Consider the following 16,896-nt stretch of genomic DNA (forward strand, 5'->3'; position numbering starts at 1 on the left):
GAAGAACAGCTTACAATGCACAACTCTGAATATTGTATACCTAGTGATGCAAGAGATTAGAAGGAAAACTGTGGTTTTTAGTCCAAATTTGCCAGTGCTTGTGGTCAGTTTAACTGTATCCTGTTCTTAATGCTTTTCTGTTTTGTTTTGTTTTTAAACACAGTAATAATGTAAAATAATTCACCAAAATGTGGTATTTGCCAGCACAGTTTCTGCTTTTTGAGCTCGAAAAAGGTGAAATAATTGAGTATCTGCATTCTATTTTATGATCTCTTCAACAATAAGAAAGTGTTAGGCGTTAGTTTAAATTCTGCTGCTATCATGGAATGAATAAAAAGTCTATTATTCTGCAGAATAATTCCCCATACGATTTATGGCAGCATTCAGTAATTATTTTGATCACTCTGACTTCACTGGAGTTGCATGTGAAGATAAAAAAAATCTAAGTCATATTTTTTTCCTAGCAACTGCAGTAATGTGAACCTCATGCATGTGCTTAGGACACAAGACCAGTGTACACTCTATTTTGTTGGCTAGTTACAGTTTGCGTGGGCATCGATATTTTGTGTTCGCTTGAGAAGAGACAGAACTTAAGAGCAGGGGTTGGGGTGAGAGGAATCAGAGATGTACGGCTGCTGATGTCTCTCCATACAGCTGAAGTATGTGTGGCTTTGATTTTTGTTAACAAAGCATGTGAGCCAAAGAGTGTATATCCAGTCCCTGTGCCTCGCATTTGAATCATTATTGTGGTGAGATCAAATAAACATTCCTTGACTGTTTATTCTAACACAGATGTTTTAGAAAGGTTGATAGTGGCTGGAAGAGACAATGTGAAAAGCTTTGTTGGATATATAATGTCAATTATAGCTGGAGCTGTATTGTGATAAAAGCATGTTATCAAAAAGTGCTGTTATTACTTAGAAAACTGATCAAATGTATTCCATGCGCAAGTTACAACCTTCTAAACTCCCTAGTGTACTAACTTTTCTGCTAGTGCAGCTGCTTAGCTGGGGCCTCAGGTAAAATCTGTTTCAGAGATTCTTCTCACAGTTAATTTTTGTCCACAGTCTTCAAATAGAAAAGCTTGTAGTCTTGCTCCATTACCGTGTATTGTATAACAGTGATTTGCACACTTTGATGCTTCCCAGGGCAGAATTTGCAAGTATGTAAATCTGTGACCTATTTTGTATGATTTTTTAATAATGAATGCACAAATAAACAGATGTGGATTAGAAGGGTGGGTTGGATGGGTAGGGTGTGAAAGCCATGAAGATAAACCAGTCAGTTTACGCTGCCTGCAAGTATAATTCGTACTTTCTTAAGCATGAATATTTGCTGCATCACATCCCAATGATGGGAGGTGGAGGAGGATAGGGTGTGCAGTATATTGGTCTGGCTAGAATAAGGAAGCATGAATTTACAATACATGTGATTTTATTTCCAAGCAGATTTTCTTAGACTTGTCAGGGGCAGTTGTCTTTCAGTGAAGCATGAATACATTAATAATGGTTTTAAGTAAATCTGCAGCACAGACATCTGAGAAGCTTGCTGCGTAATTTAACTGAAAATCTAAGGATGAGCTTTCACAAGATGGCTGAGCCAAACTAATGGCTTGCTGTTGCCTGAAGGGACAGCTGCTCTGTTCCTCAGAGTCCTGCTCCTAGTTATCTAGCGTTGCCTCTTCCTTTTTGCAGACTCTGGCGTTATCTTGGTCATTCAGATCACTTGATCTGTTTAAAACAAAACAAAAAGCCCTGAACCTCCTCCCCCGAAAGAAAACCTAATCAGTTTGCTTTTGTTTCCTCATCACCATCAGAAAAGCACAGTGTGAGCAGGATTTTGTGGCCAGCAGGTAGGGATCTAGGGAATGCTGCTGTCCTGGAAACATTGAACTCTTCCGTTGGCTCAGTAATTGCAGGGAATATAGCTATTCGGATGTGTGCCAATTAACAAGTCCTCTTTCAAACTAATTTCATACATACCTATACTAGAGGCTTTTGACAGAACCATGAATGATAGTGGAATATAAGTTCTTCAAGTAAAACAGCTGAAAATGCTTACAAAAATTTCATGAATGCAGTTCAGCTAGTAGCAGTGTCCTTGTTTAGATTAGATGAAAGCAATGCAAATTTTACTTGAGAGACACAGAAAAGTCAGCTTTATATCTGTGTATTTTTGTCATCTGAACATTATTTGGGCTATTATTTAATAGTTTCCAATAGGATGTTTAAACAAGAGAGGTTTAAGAAATATCTTAATAACCCTTTTTTTCTTTTTTAGAACTGAAGGAAAGTCACCATGGGAGCGTTTTTAGACAAGCCAAAGATGGAGAAGCATAATGCCCAGGGGCAAGGGAATGGGCTTCGTTACGGTCTGAGTAGTATGCAAGGCTGGCGAGTTGAAATGGAGGATGCACATACGGCTGTGATTGGTTTGCCAAATGGACTTGATGGATGGTCTTTTTTTGCTGTATATGATGGGCATGCTGGATCACAGGTTGCCAAGTACTGCTGTGAGCATTTATTAGATCACATCACGAGCAACCAGGATTTTAAAGGGCCAGATGGGCCACCATCTGTGGAAAGTGTAAAGAGCGGCATCAGAACAGGTTTTCTGCAAATTGATGAACACATGAGAGTCATCTCTGAGAAGAAACATGGCGCAGACAGAAGTGGGTCGACAGCTGTGGGTGTCATGATTTCTCCCCAACATACATACTTCATCAACTGTGGAGACTCGAGAGGCTTACTTTGTAGAAACAGGAAGGTTCACTTCTTCACACAGGATCACAAACCAAGTAATCCACTGGAGAAAGAGCGTATACAGAATGCAGGTGGCTCTGTAATGATTCAACGTGTGAATGGCTCTCTTGCTGTTTCAAGGGCACTTGGGGACTTTGATTACAAATGTGTCCATGGGAAAGGTCCTACAGAACAGCTAGTCTCACCTGAGCCTGAAGTTTATGAAATTGAGAGATCAGAAGAAGATGATCAATTCATCATCCTGGCTTGCGACGGTATCTGGGATGTTATGGGAAATGAAGAGCTGTGTGACTTTGTAAGATCCAGACTTGAAGTCACTGATGACCTTGAGAAAGTTTGCAATGAGATAGTTGACACCTGCTTGTACAAGGTAGCCAGACTTGAGAGAAGAAGTTCACTGTGTTTCACTATTAGAAGGTTATGAACAAGTTAAGAATAAGTTTTGATTCCAGTCTATAAGTATCCAATGGTTTATGTTAACATGACTTTGATAGTAATTACCATAATCCCCACAAAAATGGTGATAGAGAGAGGGGGAATGAACACACAACAGAAAGAGTATGGCTTTCTGGGTGGTTTTGGTTAAGGAAGAGTTTAAAATCACATACAGATACATTGTGAGCACTGGGACACTAGAAGCTGATGGGAATTTATGGCAAGCCAAGGACAATAACTGCCCTTTTCTGTTTCACAACATACTTTACAAAACCTTAACTCTTAAGACTAATCGGGCTAGAGAATATTCTTTCCCTTCCTAATCTTCCCCTGCTTTCTTTGGAATATAGTAGTAACATTACTGTCATAATTGCACCAAGACAAATGCAGAATGAATGAACCTTGACTTCATGTTTTGCAGTTTAAAATTTCTTCTTGGCTATATGAAGCTCTAACTTCCGAAGTTAGTTTATTATGGTTTAATTACTGTATTTCTTATTCAGTGTTGTGTGACACAGCTCTGAAACTAGGTCAAGTAGAAGAAGATGGGACCGTTTTAACAAATCTGTGTAGTTATGCCTACAATAACTTCAGCTTTGTATTAGTAAGTTGCAAGATGGTGCGGTTACAGAAGAGATCTGAAGTATTGAGTTTCATAGCTTGACACTTAATTTTCCAAAGGCAAGCTGTAAGTCGTAATGTACATAAAGCCAACATTTTTGATACTAAAGAGACAAGACAGCATCTCTACTCTTGCTACATGGCTAACAAGGTTGTTTACATTTTGTTTACATTTTTGTCTGGTAACCCTGAAAACAGGTACCGGGGAAGGAATGGTGGCTTGTGGATGCTGTAAGCTTTGCAGTAGCCAACTGTCAGCACCATCCTGTATGCCTGTATACTCCTGTTTTAAATGCTGGCTTGTTCTTGATCTTGCTCACTTCAGTGGATGTAATTGGTGTTAAAAGTTAAGAGTATGGATGCATGTTTGTAGACCAGAGCACAGGGGTATTGAAAGTAAACTAAACAAGTACTTTACATAAGCAGAGTGTATTTTAATGTATTCAAGTATTAGGGTTCTGTTTAGTTGGAGTTTTAAATGTTTCCATTTCAAAGAATGCATTTGTAAAGGCCTGGCCCCCTTCCAGCTGATCTTTTAACAGATCCTCTTACTTGTAACTTTTCTTTTTTTAAAAGAAAAAGGAGGAAAAAAACCCAACCTAATAGCTGTGATTTTTAGGTGGAAGCACTGTCTGAATTCAACACCTCCCTACTTAGTGCTTTTAAGCAGTAGTGTTTTTTTGACCCATCTCATATTCAGCCATTTTCCCTAAATGATTGGATAGTACTTAAAACAAGATGGAACACAACTTTAATTACACATCATTCATTAGTATTGTCAGTTTTTAAAAGACAATGGGCTGTCTGTAATTGGCTGCATGTAGTCTTCAGACCATAAAAGAGGAGATAACAAAGTGACTTAAAAGGTTGTACTGAATGAATAGGCAGACTTCTGGAATTCTGTAAGGGGGTGGGGGCAAATTAATGATAATATTAATCCATAGTAGCAAAGGTTGTATTCTAATACCATATAATTTGTGAATATTTGTGTGTGAAATGCTTTGATATGTATTTAGCCTGGTGTGTATACATTCTCAAATAATTTTTTCTTTTCCACCAGGGAAGTCGAGACAACATGAGTGTGATATTGATCTGTTTTCCGAATGCACCAAAGGTATCACCAGAGGCGGTGAAAAGAGAGGCAGAGTTGGACAAGTACCTGGAAAGCAGAGTAGAAGGTGGATCATTTAAAAAAAAATAAGTAACTTTGTTTCTAAACAGACTCCCTGGCTCCCTTGCCCTTCCAACAACTAAACTCTTAACACATACAGGCTTCTTAGTAGACCTTCAAGTGCCACTGGCCATCTAGTGTACATCTCTGAAAAAGGCACTCATACAGTCCTGCTCTGTCTCCTGAAAAAATTCTGCTATGAAAGTTGTAGCAGCCTATAGCCCTGAAAATTACTCAGGATGGCAGAGAAATAATTATTTGTGCTCAGTATCCTTCATGAGTCCATTGACAGCACTAACTTCCAACCAGTAAATCCTGGTTCCTGTTATAAGGAGTTAAATGAAAAAATCAGAATGTCTTGCAAACTGCCTGCAAAGATGGTAATTTGAGTGCCATTTTTCCGTATAGTTATGTACAAATTAGCCATAATATTTTATTCTCCCATTATAGTAGGGTTACAACTTGATTACTGATGTCTTTATGGCACCTGCTAACATATTTACTTACTTGAAAGTACATGATAAATTTGTCAACGCTTATCTTTAAGCATTCATGATGAACAAAACCTGGGAGCACATCTTACTTTGATAACTTCAAAATTTTGCTTTAAATTTGTATTTCGGGAGTTCTTAAACTTTAAACTGAAACCGCAAATCTTAGGCGTTTTGGGTCACCTATCTACAAATTATACTTGAAATCCATTTGATTTAAAAGATTTCTCATTAGGCTGGATTTATAGTGCCTTTTGGTATTTAAAAACAACCACAGCTTGGAGTTTCTGAAACATAAGACATGCTGTATGCATTATTTGCATAGGTTAAGTCTATTTTTGAAGTGGACTCCTCTAGACCTATATGTTACAAGTCTAGTCATGTGTATATACTCCAAGGATCCTTAATAGCACACAGGGCACGATATGCAGAGTTCTTCACAGCTATGGTATCAGTGATTAGTAAGTTAGAGGAACTTACTGTGCACTTTTTTCCTCCTTAACTTGCCTGAAGATAACACAGTACAGCTTCAGAAATTTCACAGGATACTTGCCTGTGTTGGGGATTCTGGGTTCAGACAAATTAGTGTGCAGTTTTAAAGCACTTACTACCTGTGTAGGTGCTCCTTCAGAAAGTATCGCCTTTTTTCAAAGGCCTCATCTGCAAGGTCTTGTCAAACTACATCTGTTCTGCCCTTGAAGAAATGTCCAGACGTTTCTGTGTTTTAATCTAACACTTGCCTAATAGGAGAAGTCGATGCACAGTAAGCAACAGTGTGAATCTTTTTGACAGTGTAGCAGGAATATCCAAGTGTATGGTAACACCGCATGAGTTCAGTGTCAGATGGCTTTCTCAATTTCAAAGCAGTGAGCAGCTCTGTACCAGGCATTTGAAGAGCTTACTATGTATGCCCACTCACAGAACTGGTGAAGTAACAAGTATTTTGTAAATTCACACATTAACTTAAGAGCATGCTAACTCTCCTAATTTGCGCAAGTATTACTTTTGTATCTTAGATATTTTGTCTGAGTTCAGACAAACCCATGACTTAGAATATGAAAATATGTTCAAGTTAAGGCTGCATCTTCAGCTGGCCTGATTGTACCTCAGGAATATTATGATGAGCAAAACTGACATTTTTGTATAGACACTTCATTTTGTAAATGAAGAACCTAAATACCAGAACTACATGTGATTATGGTACATACAATTAATTTGGCTGCTGGTACTTTGCATTTATACAAATACAAAATTTCAGGAATGAGTGAAGTGTGATACTTGTGTAGAGGCAGAAGGATTCTGTATGTAGTCATAAAGCACTTTAAATACTTATATACAAATACTTATTTGATGGGATGATGTCTGAGCAACTTGAGGAAATACATTGTACTTCCCCTGAAGGGTTTTTGCTTCTTTTTTTAGAGTTGTCGTCAATCTTTTATCTATTGTTGCACAAAGAAAGCTGCTATTTAAATTAATGAATAAGTAGTAAACACTATTCAACCCAACAGTGATTTGTATCAGCTGTGCGCAGAATTTGGCCTTTTTAGGTCTGTTTTATGAGGGAAGTTGAGAGGCTGAACTAAAGGAGAACTTCAAGAACAGGAGTTGATTAACTTTGTTACATTTAACTTAATTCTTGTGCAGTTAAATTGTTTCCTGGTGTAAATGGATAATGCAGTATTGGGTAGTAAGGTAGGACTGCTACAGCATCTGAAACTTGCAACACTGCAGTGAATAATCTTGCTGTTATCCTAGGGTACTTTAAGAATGGTTGTGCTTAACTTTAAAAGTCTAATCTTCAGCTGAAGGAACTAGAAAACATCAAGAGTACTTTTAGAATGATCTTACTAATCTGTAATATCAATTTAAGGTTAAAATTCATTAAAATGGAAACTTGGTGAAAATGCATATTGTGTATTTTTATGCACATGACTACTTAGTGTAGTCCAACAAGTAATGAGATTTGATGCTTACTAATGTGCATTTTTTCTGGTTGTACTTTTATTCCCTCAGCCCAGAATAAATCTTTATGCTGTTAAGACATAATGCAAGTTTTAAGACTGAATAGGACTTAGTAGTGATGTGAATAAGGAGAGGCAATTCAGGTTTTAAAAAATTAAGAAAGTTTTCTGCTTACCATGCCACCTAGAACTCTCCTTTTACTAATTTTGATGTGTTTGTGGTCCAGATTTGTAGCTACAATAAATAATGAAAACGAAGCAAGTGTGGAGAAGCATCTTTGTGCCATTACTTGCAATAAATAAGTGTTACTCCTAAACTATCATGTGAACTTCATGGTAGAAGTAATCAGTTATTCCAAAATGTGTTGCTATTATTTGCACTAATATGTGTTATTGATGTGTTGACTCTAAAAAGAAACGTGTCTAAGCTTTTTTTCTGTTCTCAGTTTTTTACATTAAAAACATTCCGTAATAGATAATCCTTGCAATATTTATACCTATATAGAGATAAATCACTTTAAGTTAGCTGTTGTATGTTCCTTCCCATACTTTCACAAAATCAAAACTCTGGCTTTTTCCTAAACTTTGTGTGGAATTCCCATTCAGAATATGGAAAAGCAGATATGTTTTGAATCCTTTATTTTAGGGGTGTAAGTACATTTTTCTAGTACTTGATGTCATGAAAATGTGTAGAAGGTTTAAAAGTAAATTAAAGGTTGGGGGAGGGTTGTATTAAAAGAAGGTAATTCCAACAAATTAAACACAGCTAGCAGACCGACTCCATTTGTTGTGTCTTCAGTGTTCATTCAGTCTGTATCAATAGTTTTATCAAAATATAAATGTATTCATTTAGTGGAGACTGTATGTTAAATGTACTGCAGTTACAGGTTGTGAAACTGTGTAGTATAGGTAAACTATAAATTCCTTATTTTTGTACAGCAGAACTTTAGCACTAGCGCAATGTAGAATATACTAGATGTTCAAAATTGCACAATAAAGGAACTTGGCAAACCAAATCTGAGATCTTTGCTTCTTATTCAGATTTAAGAGTGTTAGATTATTTATTTACTAAACACTAGATGGTAAAATGAATTTTGGCTATAGATTTTGAGGAAATGGCAAGTTTTTGAGGTGTCTGTTGTGTGGTGTCATGTATTTAAAATGTAGGTTTTGAAGTAAACAAAGCTTTGTGTTGCTGAGTTTGACACTGGTTGAGGGCTAGACAGTGTTTCCACTGTACCTTGCAACTAATTTACACAGCCTGACTGCAAAATAGAGCTGATACTTTTTGTAAACACACACAGCCCTGCAAAAACTGTTACATGTACAAAAAGTAATTCATGATTGTTGTTTTTAACTTTTTAACTAAAAAGGACAGGATACATGTTGGTTTTAAAAGATTTTAATGTGCCTATCTCAATTAAATGATACAATGGAAACTTTGTATGCTTTTCTGGAATTAGCATTTAGGGCAAAAACTGAATGCTAGAGTGTTTTTCAAAAGTGGTACCTATTAATTCCAGCTACTCTTCAAGCTGTGTAAATGCTTTATTACATGAAGAATAGTGTGCATGTACATACATGCGTGTATATATATGCATGTATGTACACTATTGTATGTGTGCTGCAGTATTCACTTGAAGATCAACACTGCCAAGTCTTAATAATTCATATCTTTTATAATTTGAAAGAGCTCATGTTTACCGAGAAACTGATGAGACACATTTTTAAAGATGTGCTTGTTCCTTAAATTTCATTAAATCCCTGTTTAAAGAGCAACTCTTCAGGGGTGGTATGGTGTGAAATCTCTTTGAGTTCAAATAAAATTGTGTGCTTATGAGTTGGGGGGAAAAAAACCAACCAACCAGCCAACCAACCAAACCCAGGCCTAAGAATAAAGTTAAAGAATTAATTTCTTGGCAAAAGTGACTGGCTATAGTCCAGATTCTCTTCACCCAGAAGTTGGAGTGGATCAGCTTTCAGTAACCGCCCAACATTCACGTATCCCCTAAGTGAGTTGAAGATGGAACTGTCTCTTAGATGTGGTGTCCCTGGCTTTTAACTTGTATGTAATAGTTCTTAAACTTGTATGTTGCTGTAATGCAGCGAGATACAAGTATTGGCTAATATACATACAGCCATGGGAGTTATTTTTAATATGTCTGATCTTTTGTTTCTTGAAACTGTTATGCTTTCTGTGATGGCGATAATCTTTTATCTTCTGTTGCAGCGATAAAGCTGATGTTAATATCTACCTCATGCCCAGGGCATTTTGTTGGGAAGATATTACATCTTTTATTATATCTAATGTATAGCAGGAAAGCCATTAAAGAATTTTTCCCCACTTCCGTTAGGTAGCTGTGTATTTCTAAAACCAGCCTGCATGTTAACAGTTAGCAGTATGTCTTTGTCAAATCTGTTACAGGTTCTTTTTCTTACAGAACCAAAGTTAACAATTACCATGTTGAATATGGTGTGTCATCTTTTTTTTAAAATATATTAACAGAAGTTAAGCTGCCTTGTTATAAAACTGAGTGTTTCAATCTTTTTAAGTTAAATTTGGACTGCACTTACAAAAAAAGTACTTCTGATTCCCAGAGATCATAAAGAAGCAGGGTGAAGGAGTCCCAGACTTAGTCCACGTGATGCGTACGTTAGCAACTGAGAGCATCCCAAACCTCCCGCCAGGGGGTGAATTGGCAAGCAAGTGAGTTCACATCAGTGTAAATGTGGTTTTTGATTTAAATCGAAACTTAACTGTAAGGCCACTCTTAAAAGTGGGGGGAGGGAAGAAGGGTACAGGACAAAAGGTGATGATGATCTGTTCTCCAATTTTTATTACTTGGTTGTTCTGAATGAAAAGGACAAGCATAAGAACAGAGTTAACTATGAATCACTACTAAAATTAAGTCAAACTGTAGTTTTGGGAAGGACAGGGTTGTTTTTAAGGGTGGCCTGAGTGTGTCTGTTTTTTGTAATTAACTGCGTTTTCTGGGTGGGAGGTTACATCTGAAGATGCAAAAATAATGCACTGATTTTAGTAGTTACTTGGATATGTAGTTCTACACTCGACAAGAAGTGATATGTATATGATGTTTTGCTTGGCAGCTTTCTTGTCTGTGGCTAAAGCAATGTTGTAATTGCTTAAAAGTTTGCGTTTGTATCTGTCTGCTTGTGACAAATCTGAAAACTGGATAGAAGTCTATCAAAAAAGAAAAGTGGGAAGTTAAATTCACAGCTTTATATAGGCTGGCTTTATCCTTGAAGAGTTCAGTGTTGATGCTCTGTGGCTTCTCAAATTGATGTTCAAGTCTTTAAGGAAGCAATGTGCTTAGCTTGTTTGCATACCAAGTGCTTTTTGGTTCAAAAGATTGTTCATGAACCTGTACTGTGTTAAAATGGATTGGACACATACGGTACAGACTATATTTTGAACCCTTTAGAAAATGATTTTTGTATTGTTACACCAAAGCATGAAGACTCTAGGTACGTAATGGAATAAATGATAATTGAACCGTAAAGATGACGTCTACAAAACAAAATTGTTCTTACATGACCTGTTTGACTAGGAAAAGAGATGGCTTTTTTATATATAATAGCAGCATCTATTTAGGATGTATTGCTGTAGTCTTGAGGTACAGATGGATGTTACTCATGAAATACAGCATACAAATTGATTTTTCTCAATCTGCCTTGGCTAGCAGTAGCATCATGGTTGTGAGGAAGTGCTGAAGTCACTGAAGTGACTGACTGCTGTGAGATTTTGTCTTAGTGATGCTAGTTTGAATAGGGGGTGATAGAAGTATGGATTTAATTGGATGTTAGAATAACTCAAAGCACAACTGCCAATTTAAAGGAAAACAATGCTTTTGAAGAAACCTGCCTTTATTTAGAATCAAAGATACCTGTTTCTTGAAAGATAAAGGAAGCTTTCCAGTTCATACGTGCAATGTACTTCGTGTGTAATTCCTTGTTTTTATTGCTTTAAATTTGGCCTCTTCTTCTGTGCCCTATGATCATTCGCTAGATTCACTATGATGTTTATACTGCTGCATGGTGGTTCCTGACTTTTCAGTGTTACGGGATGATCATAAAGCCTATCATCTGCTTTTTTTTCTTCTAATGCGCTCCTTTGATTGCTTTGCATGCATTCATGAGCAGTTAAAAGGTTGTTCTTTGAAGTTTGTTTGGTATCACAGTTGTAGTCTGCTACTCCATCATACTTGGTTCTGCAGAAGGGGATCTGGAAGAAAGTTGCTTTTAAAGTCCAGTTTATAATTCCTGTCTTTTACTCTCCTCTTTCCTTCCTGCTCCCCTCCAAAGTTGTTTCCTTAAATGCTGGGTAAGGCAAAGGCTTCCTCTTCCTTCAGCCTCACATTGGTTTCTTTCTGAGTATCAGTTTTCAAGAAAACGTTTTTACCCTGTGTGGAAAGAAAACCCAAACCAAACAAACCCTCCACAAAAAACTGAAACCTGCTTGTTTACATGTTGTTTGCAATTTTTCTATTAATATTTTATCAATATATTTCCTAACTATTTCTGTCAATATTAGAAAAGCTGAGAATCACAGAGACACGAGTTAATGAAAAGCTAGCTTAAATATGCAAAGCACTTTTTTTAAAATGAGGAAATTGTCAAGATGCTTGCATTAATTTTTTTAATGTTTTTTTTACCAGACAAAACTCTTCTCCGTCTGAAGATATGATATGTAGAACTGCTATTCGCACTTTAATTTTTTTTTGAGAAAAGTTGCAGGACTGTATTGGACATATTATTGTAAAAGAGTATTGCTTCAGAAATAATTTTTTCAGATTTGCAGATGGAAAGTACATTTCAGAACGTAACACAAAAATGTACTTCAGAATGCAATTTTTGTAATTCCAGAAAATAAAAAAAAACCTGTTCCCCTATGACAGTGCCATAATGCATGAAGTACTACTGCAGCGTTCAGCAGACACACTAATGACCAGGGCATTCAACATCCATCAAGTTTTCTGATGCCTTTTTTCAAAGTCAAGAGACGTATCCCCAAACAGCATCGCAGCCTCATCTGCATGTCAGATTGTGCTCTTCTACTGCTGAACTAAGTGGTATTCAGCCGTGTTTTTCTTGAACCTGAAGGTTTTAAAGGATGTGATAGCTGTGTTAGATGTTTAATGACACTTGGTGCTAACTTGCTGTAAACTTGGTTCTGTGAATTTAAAACCTTTTAAAGTTTGCTTTTTCAATTAAAATTGTACTCTAGGGAATTTGACTTAAAAAAAAAAAAGACACAACCTTAAAATCTTGTGGGTTTGTTTTTTTTTGCTCTAGACGGAGTGTGATTGAAGCCGTTTATAACAGACTGAATCCCTACAGGAATGATGATACTGTAAGTATTCTTTCTCTTACGTTATCTTTCCTCCACCCCAATTATTTTAGCTCTTTTTTTAAAGAAACATATTGCTAGTTCTTGTTAAAAGACTGCTTCCCTCAAAGAAGCAATAGCAATGTTGTGCTCCTTGGACTATGTTTTGTAATTGTTTTCTGCTGCCTTCTGCTGATCATAGTCTCAAAACTCGGGTATGGTAGATTTGTTTGTCCTCTGGAATTTCATTATTTGCATCCTGCCTGAGTTTCCAAATGCTTTCCTGCCAAATGGAGCAGTCATGTTGTTGGTTTTTTTTTTTCCTCTTATGGGAGACATTTTTCCCCAAATAGCAAGAAGAAAAAGGCTATTCTTGTGGGTTAAACAGATTTGTAACTGTTAGCTTTAAGGATGTTTTAATTCTCCAAATGGGCTGCATAAGCACTTTTATTCTTAAGCATAGAGCATCTTACAGCAAGCATACAGTTTAAGTTCTTACATGTCAGGTATCAGTGTGATGTGAATCCACTGTCGGGGGCGGGGGGGAAACTCTAAAATACAAACAGTGATCCCAGTTGCAGTTAGATCACTGGAAACAACGTTCTGTCACCGAAAGTGCTGTACTTCATGAGGTAGCTCAATTGATCCTTTGCCTATCAGCAAAAATTACTTACATGCTTAGATGTGACAGAAATAAAATGCATCCAGATATAAAGGATTGTGTGTTGGCTTTACAACTGGGTGTTAGTTTATTTGGCAGTTCTCATTATATCTTTAGTGTAAAAATCCCTAAATAGTGGCTGGAAGAGGATGCTTTACCTTCAAAATACATTCTATAGTATGTTACTGTTCTACAAATGTACGCTACACAAACTTCATTGTTCTGTGATGATGTTGGCACTTGGACACAGAAATTTGCATACTGAATAGTTGGCATGCAGCTCCTGCGTTTTTACTCACTACTGCTTTTATTCTTCATCCTTGCACTTGAAACAAACACAGCCTCTTTGGTCTTTCATGTAATTGCTCTCCTTTGCTACTTCTGGTCTTGAAGAAAAAACTGGAGGTGGTACTTTTGCAAAGGGTAATTTTAGTGATTTGGGGTTGGTGTTTTTTTTTTTACTACACCTCCGTGCCAGCTGTTCTTCTTTACGATTTATAATGAATTCTGTGTGTAAGTTTGAATGAAGGGTGCAGAACTTTCGTGCTAAGAAATTGTCGTATGTGGCATTGCTAGAGACTTAATTAACCCCTTTTCTCTCAAAGGAATCAGTAAGGCAGTGCTTTTAAAGAGGAGTAATATTTCTACCTCCTACAGTTTTAGTAATGATAGGGAAGTGTAGCTGTGGAAGCACCAGCATACACCGTTGTTAAAGCCCATCCTGGCTCTTAATTACTTAGGGGAAAGTAGCAGGTAATGCTGAAACAACCAAAGATTGCTGTACAGAAGCAGTTTGCTCTGATGCCTGTGCTACTGACTTAGCTGTTGCTTCAGCTACCAAGCTGTGGTCCCACTTCTTAGTCGTGGTGTTAAACTATGCACCCAACCGATGAGGCAGGCAGAGAAAGCTGAATATAGAATAATCTAAACAAGGGGAAAGGAAACACACATGATTAAAAAAGGCTTGCTAGAATTAAGTATTCCATTTGTACTAGGATTTTTTTAACTGATAGCAGGAATTGGTTAAACATTTTTCAGGGGTGTGGTAGTTACACCAAATCCACTGTTGCTTGTGGGCCTAAGTAGACCAAATGTTAGGGACACTCAGGTATTGGGTGCATGGTTGTAATGCCATGTAGTGTGGCCATATGGTTATGATTTACAGTACGGCATGTCTCAGCTTCCAATTTTTTTAGATACATTTTTTTTTGCTCCTTGTGGTTTTATTACCATCCAAAATTAGGGTTTCCTGTAGTTGCCCAAACTACACTTCTCTAACCTTAAATTATAAATCTTAAAATTGATCTGAATTATAACAGGTTGTCAGTTGTTGAGTGTATCTTCCTATGCAATGAGGGAGGGCTGAAAACACAAAAAATGCTAATGATAGTAACAAATGGTATGAGGCACATTCTGCTCTTTTGACTCACCTGTGTAGTAAGTGTAACCATTTTGTATTACTTCTAACTACTCTGGGAATGCTTTTGAATGATGTTCCTAGGATATTATTTTGAGAATTGCTAAGGCTATTATAAAACACTTGATCAGACTTTGAAATGTCTTGGTACTAATGCTTCATTAATTAAGCTTATGTGGTTTTTAGTTGCTTCTTAAATACTATTTCTGAAAGGGGAGAGAAAACAGACTTCTAAAATTATTTAAGTCTACCCTTTTCAGTCTCGATTATCCAGAAACTGCTGTAACTGTGGGCACTCCAGACTTTAAAGGGTTCCTTCTTTCTTTCTTTAAGGATTCTGCCTCAACTGATGATATGTGGTAAAACTGCTCATGTAGCTGTGGAGTTCACGTTTCATCCTTCAGATGAAAGTGCAGCCCAACCTCAGTGACCCTTCTTAACATCCATCCTCAATCTTAATTAAAGAAGGGAATATGATGTGTTGGTGAGAGTGACTACAGCAGTACGACATCTAGCCCAGGAACTGATCTTTTTTTGTAATATGGACTTCTGTAAACGTGATTTCAAACCATAATTCATGTTGTAAATCAGACTCCAGCAATTTACGTTGTATGATTTTGTTTTTGTAAAGTGCAATTGTCTTTGTACAAAATGCTCATATTTAATTATGAACTGCTTTAAATCACTATAAAGGTTAGAAGAAATGTTTGGCTTGTGTGATGCAACAGTATATATCCCTTTAAAGTCATATTGTGGTTTTAGATTGCAAGGAGCAGCAGCCTAGCCAGCTAGGTGCTCAAGAGGTGCACAAAACTGTAAAGATAACTTCTTGTTTTATATGAAAGCTGAGCTTGTGGGCAACTTACCAGAAATTACAGTGTGTGAATTTGCTTGGCAATGGAAAAATAACTGAGGGTAGTGCACATTCTTCAACAAACGTATCTCATTTTCTTGGCCACACTCCTGCTCTCACACTGAGTTAAAGTGAGTTCTGATTTTGACTTCAGTGGGAGTTAAATCATGCCCTATTAATAGTATCATGTTCATACGCATATGAACCTTGGGATTAGAATGCCTTGATTCTTTGCACCTCTTTTTTCATTAACCCTTACCTGAAACTAATAATCACTGAGCACGAACAGGCAGCTTTCTACATACGGTAGGAGTCTGCAGCATTTTTACAATCCTCATTGGCTGGGTCTGCTGCTGTTCCAAGTAAAATACTTTGAATTCCATTTTATCAATAAAGCTTGATTTAACAAACAAGAAATTTATCCATAAATGTGTAATTCCTTTTTTCCTGCCTTTTAAAATGTCAGTGCCATTGTAAATGATATTTTACTTGTGGAAGAATATTTTTATTAATTGGTAGCCCATTTTTAAAATGGGAAGGATTTTGATTATTGCCCAAGACATAGCCATATGCTAGAGGATGATGTGGGATTAATCTGTTACCCTGTTTTTTACAAGTGTGGGTTTTTTCAGGCTTTTTGGTTTTTTTTATTTCTCCCCACTGAAGATGTGCATTGGTTTGAATTTGCCTACTGTTTGATAAAAATACATTTGTCAAAGCCTGACAATCTTTAACATTTTATGGTGTGTGTTTTTAATTGACCCACTTGCTTAGAATAAGACTAGTGGTTAAACAGTACTTGTGATTTGAGATATAGCATGTTGACAATATTTAACTGTTCGTTGTTTAAAATTCTAATTTAAAATTTTATAAGATAATAAACTAATTTGATTTAAGCTTAGCTTTCTCCCATTGAGCATACAAAAATTAAGTTTTCAAGTCAGTCGTGTTTGCAAAACTGCTGTTTTGTGCACCTTGTATTGTCTTTTTGGTTGAGAATATTGTATTTAATATGTAGTTTACTCATTTAGTAGGCAGATTCCCCAAAAGGAAAATCAGTAAAACGAGTAGATTGTAACATTTACTGCAGTTAAACAGAATCAAAAGTTGGTGTATAATTACTTTTTTATAGGAAAATGTAGTACAATGCATTTTGCTATATTTGTCTTTCCCT

At 36.6% G+C, this 16,896-nt stretch overlaps 1 protein-coding gene across 1 annotated transcript; it reads left to right on the plus strand.

The window, feature by feature from the left end:
- The first annotated feature begins 2,285 nt into the window (after positions 1–2,285).
- Positions 2,286–16,137, plus strand: PPM1A (protein phosphatase, Mg2+/Mn2+ dependent, 1A). The gene is made up of 5 exons (XM_010287258.1): positions 2,286–3,132; positions 4,879–4,996; positions 10,043–10,151; positions 12,758–12,815; positions 15,203–16,137. The coding sequence occupies exons 1-5, from the start codon at positions 2,299–2,301 to the stop codon at positions 15,230–15,232; spliced, it is 1,149 nt and encodes a 382-aa protein (XP_010285560.1). The 5' UTR covers positions 2,286–2,298; the 3' UTR covers positions 15,233–16,137.
- Positions 16,138–16,896: the final 759 nt, after the last annotated feature.

This window comes from Phaethon lepturus, unplaced genomic scaffold (genome assembly GCF_000687285.1).
Source record: "Phaethon lepturus isolate BGI_N335 unplaced genomic scaffold, ASM68728v1 scaffold10825, whole genome shotgun sequence".
NCBI lineage: Eukaryota > Metazoa > Chordata > Aves > Phaethontiformes > Phaethontidae > Phaethon > Phaethon lepturus.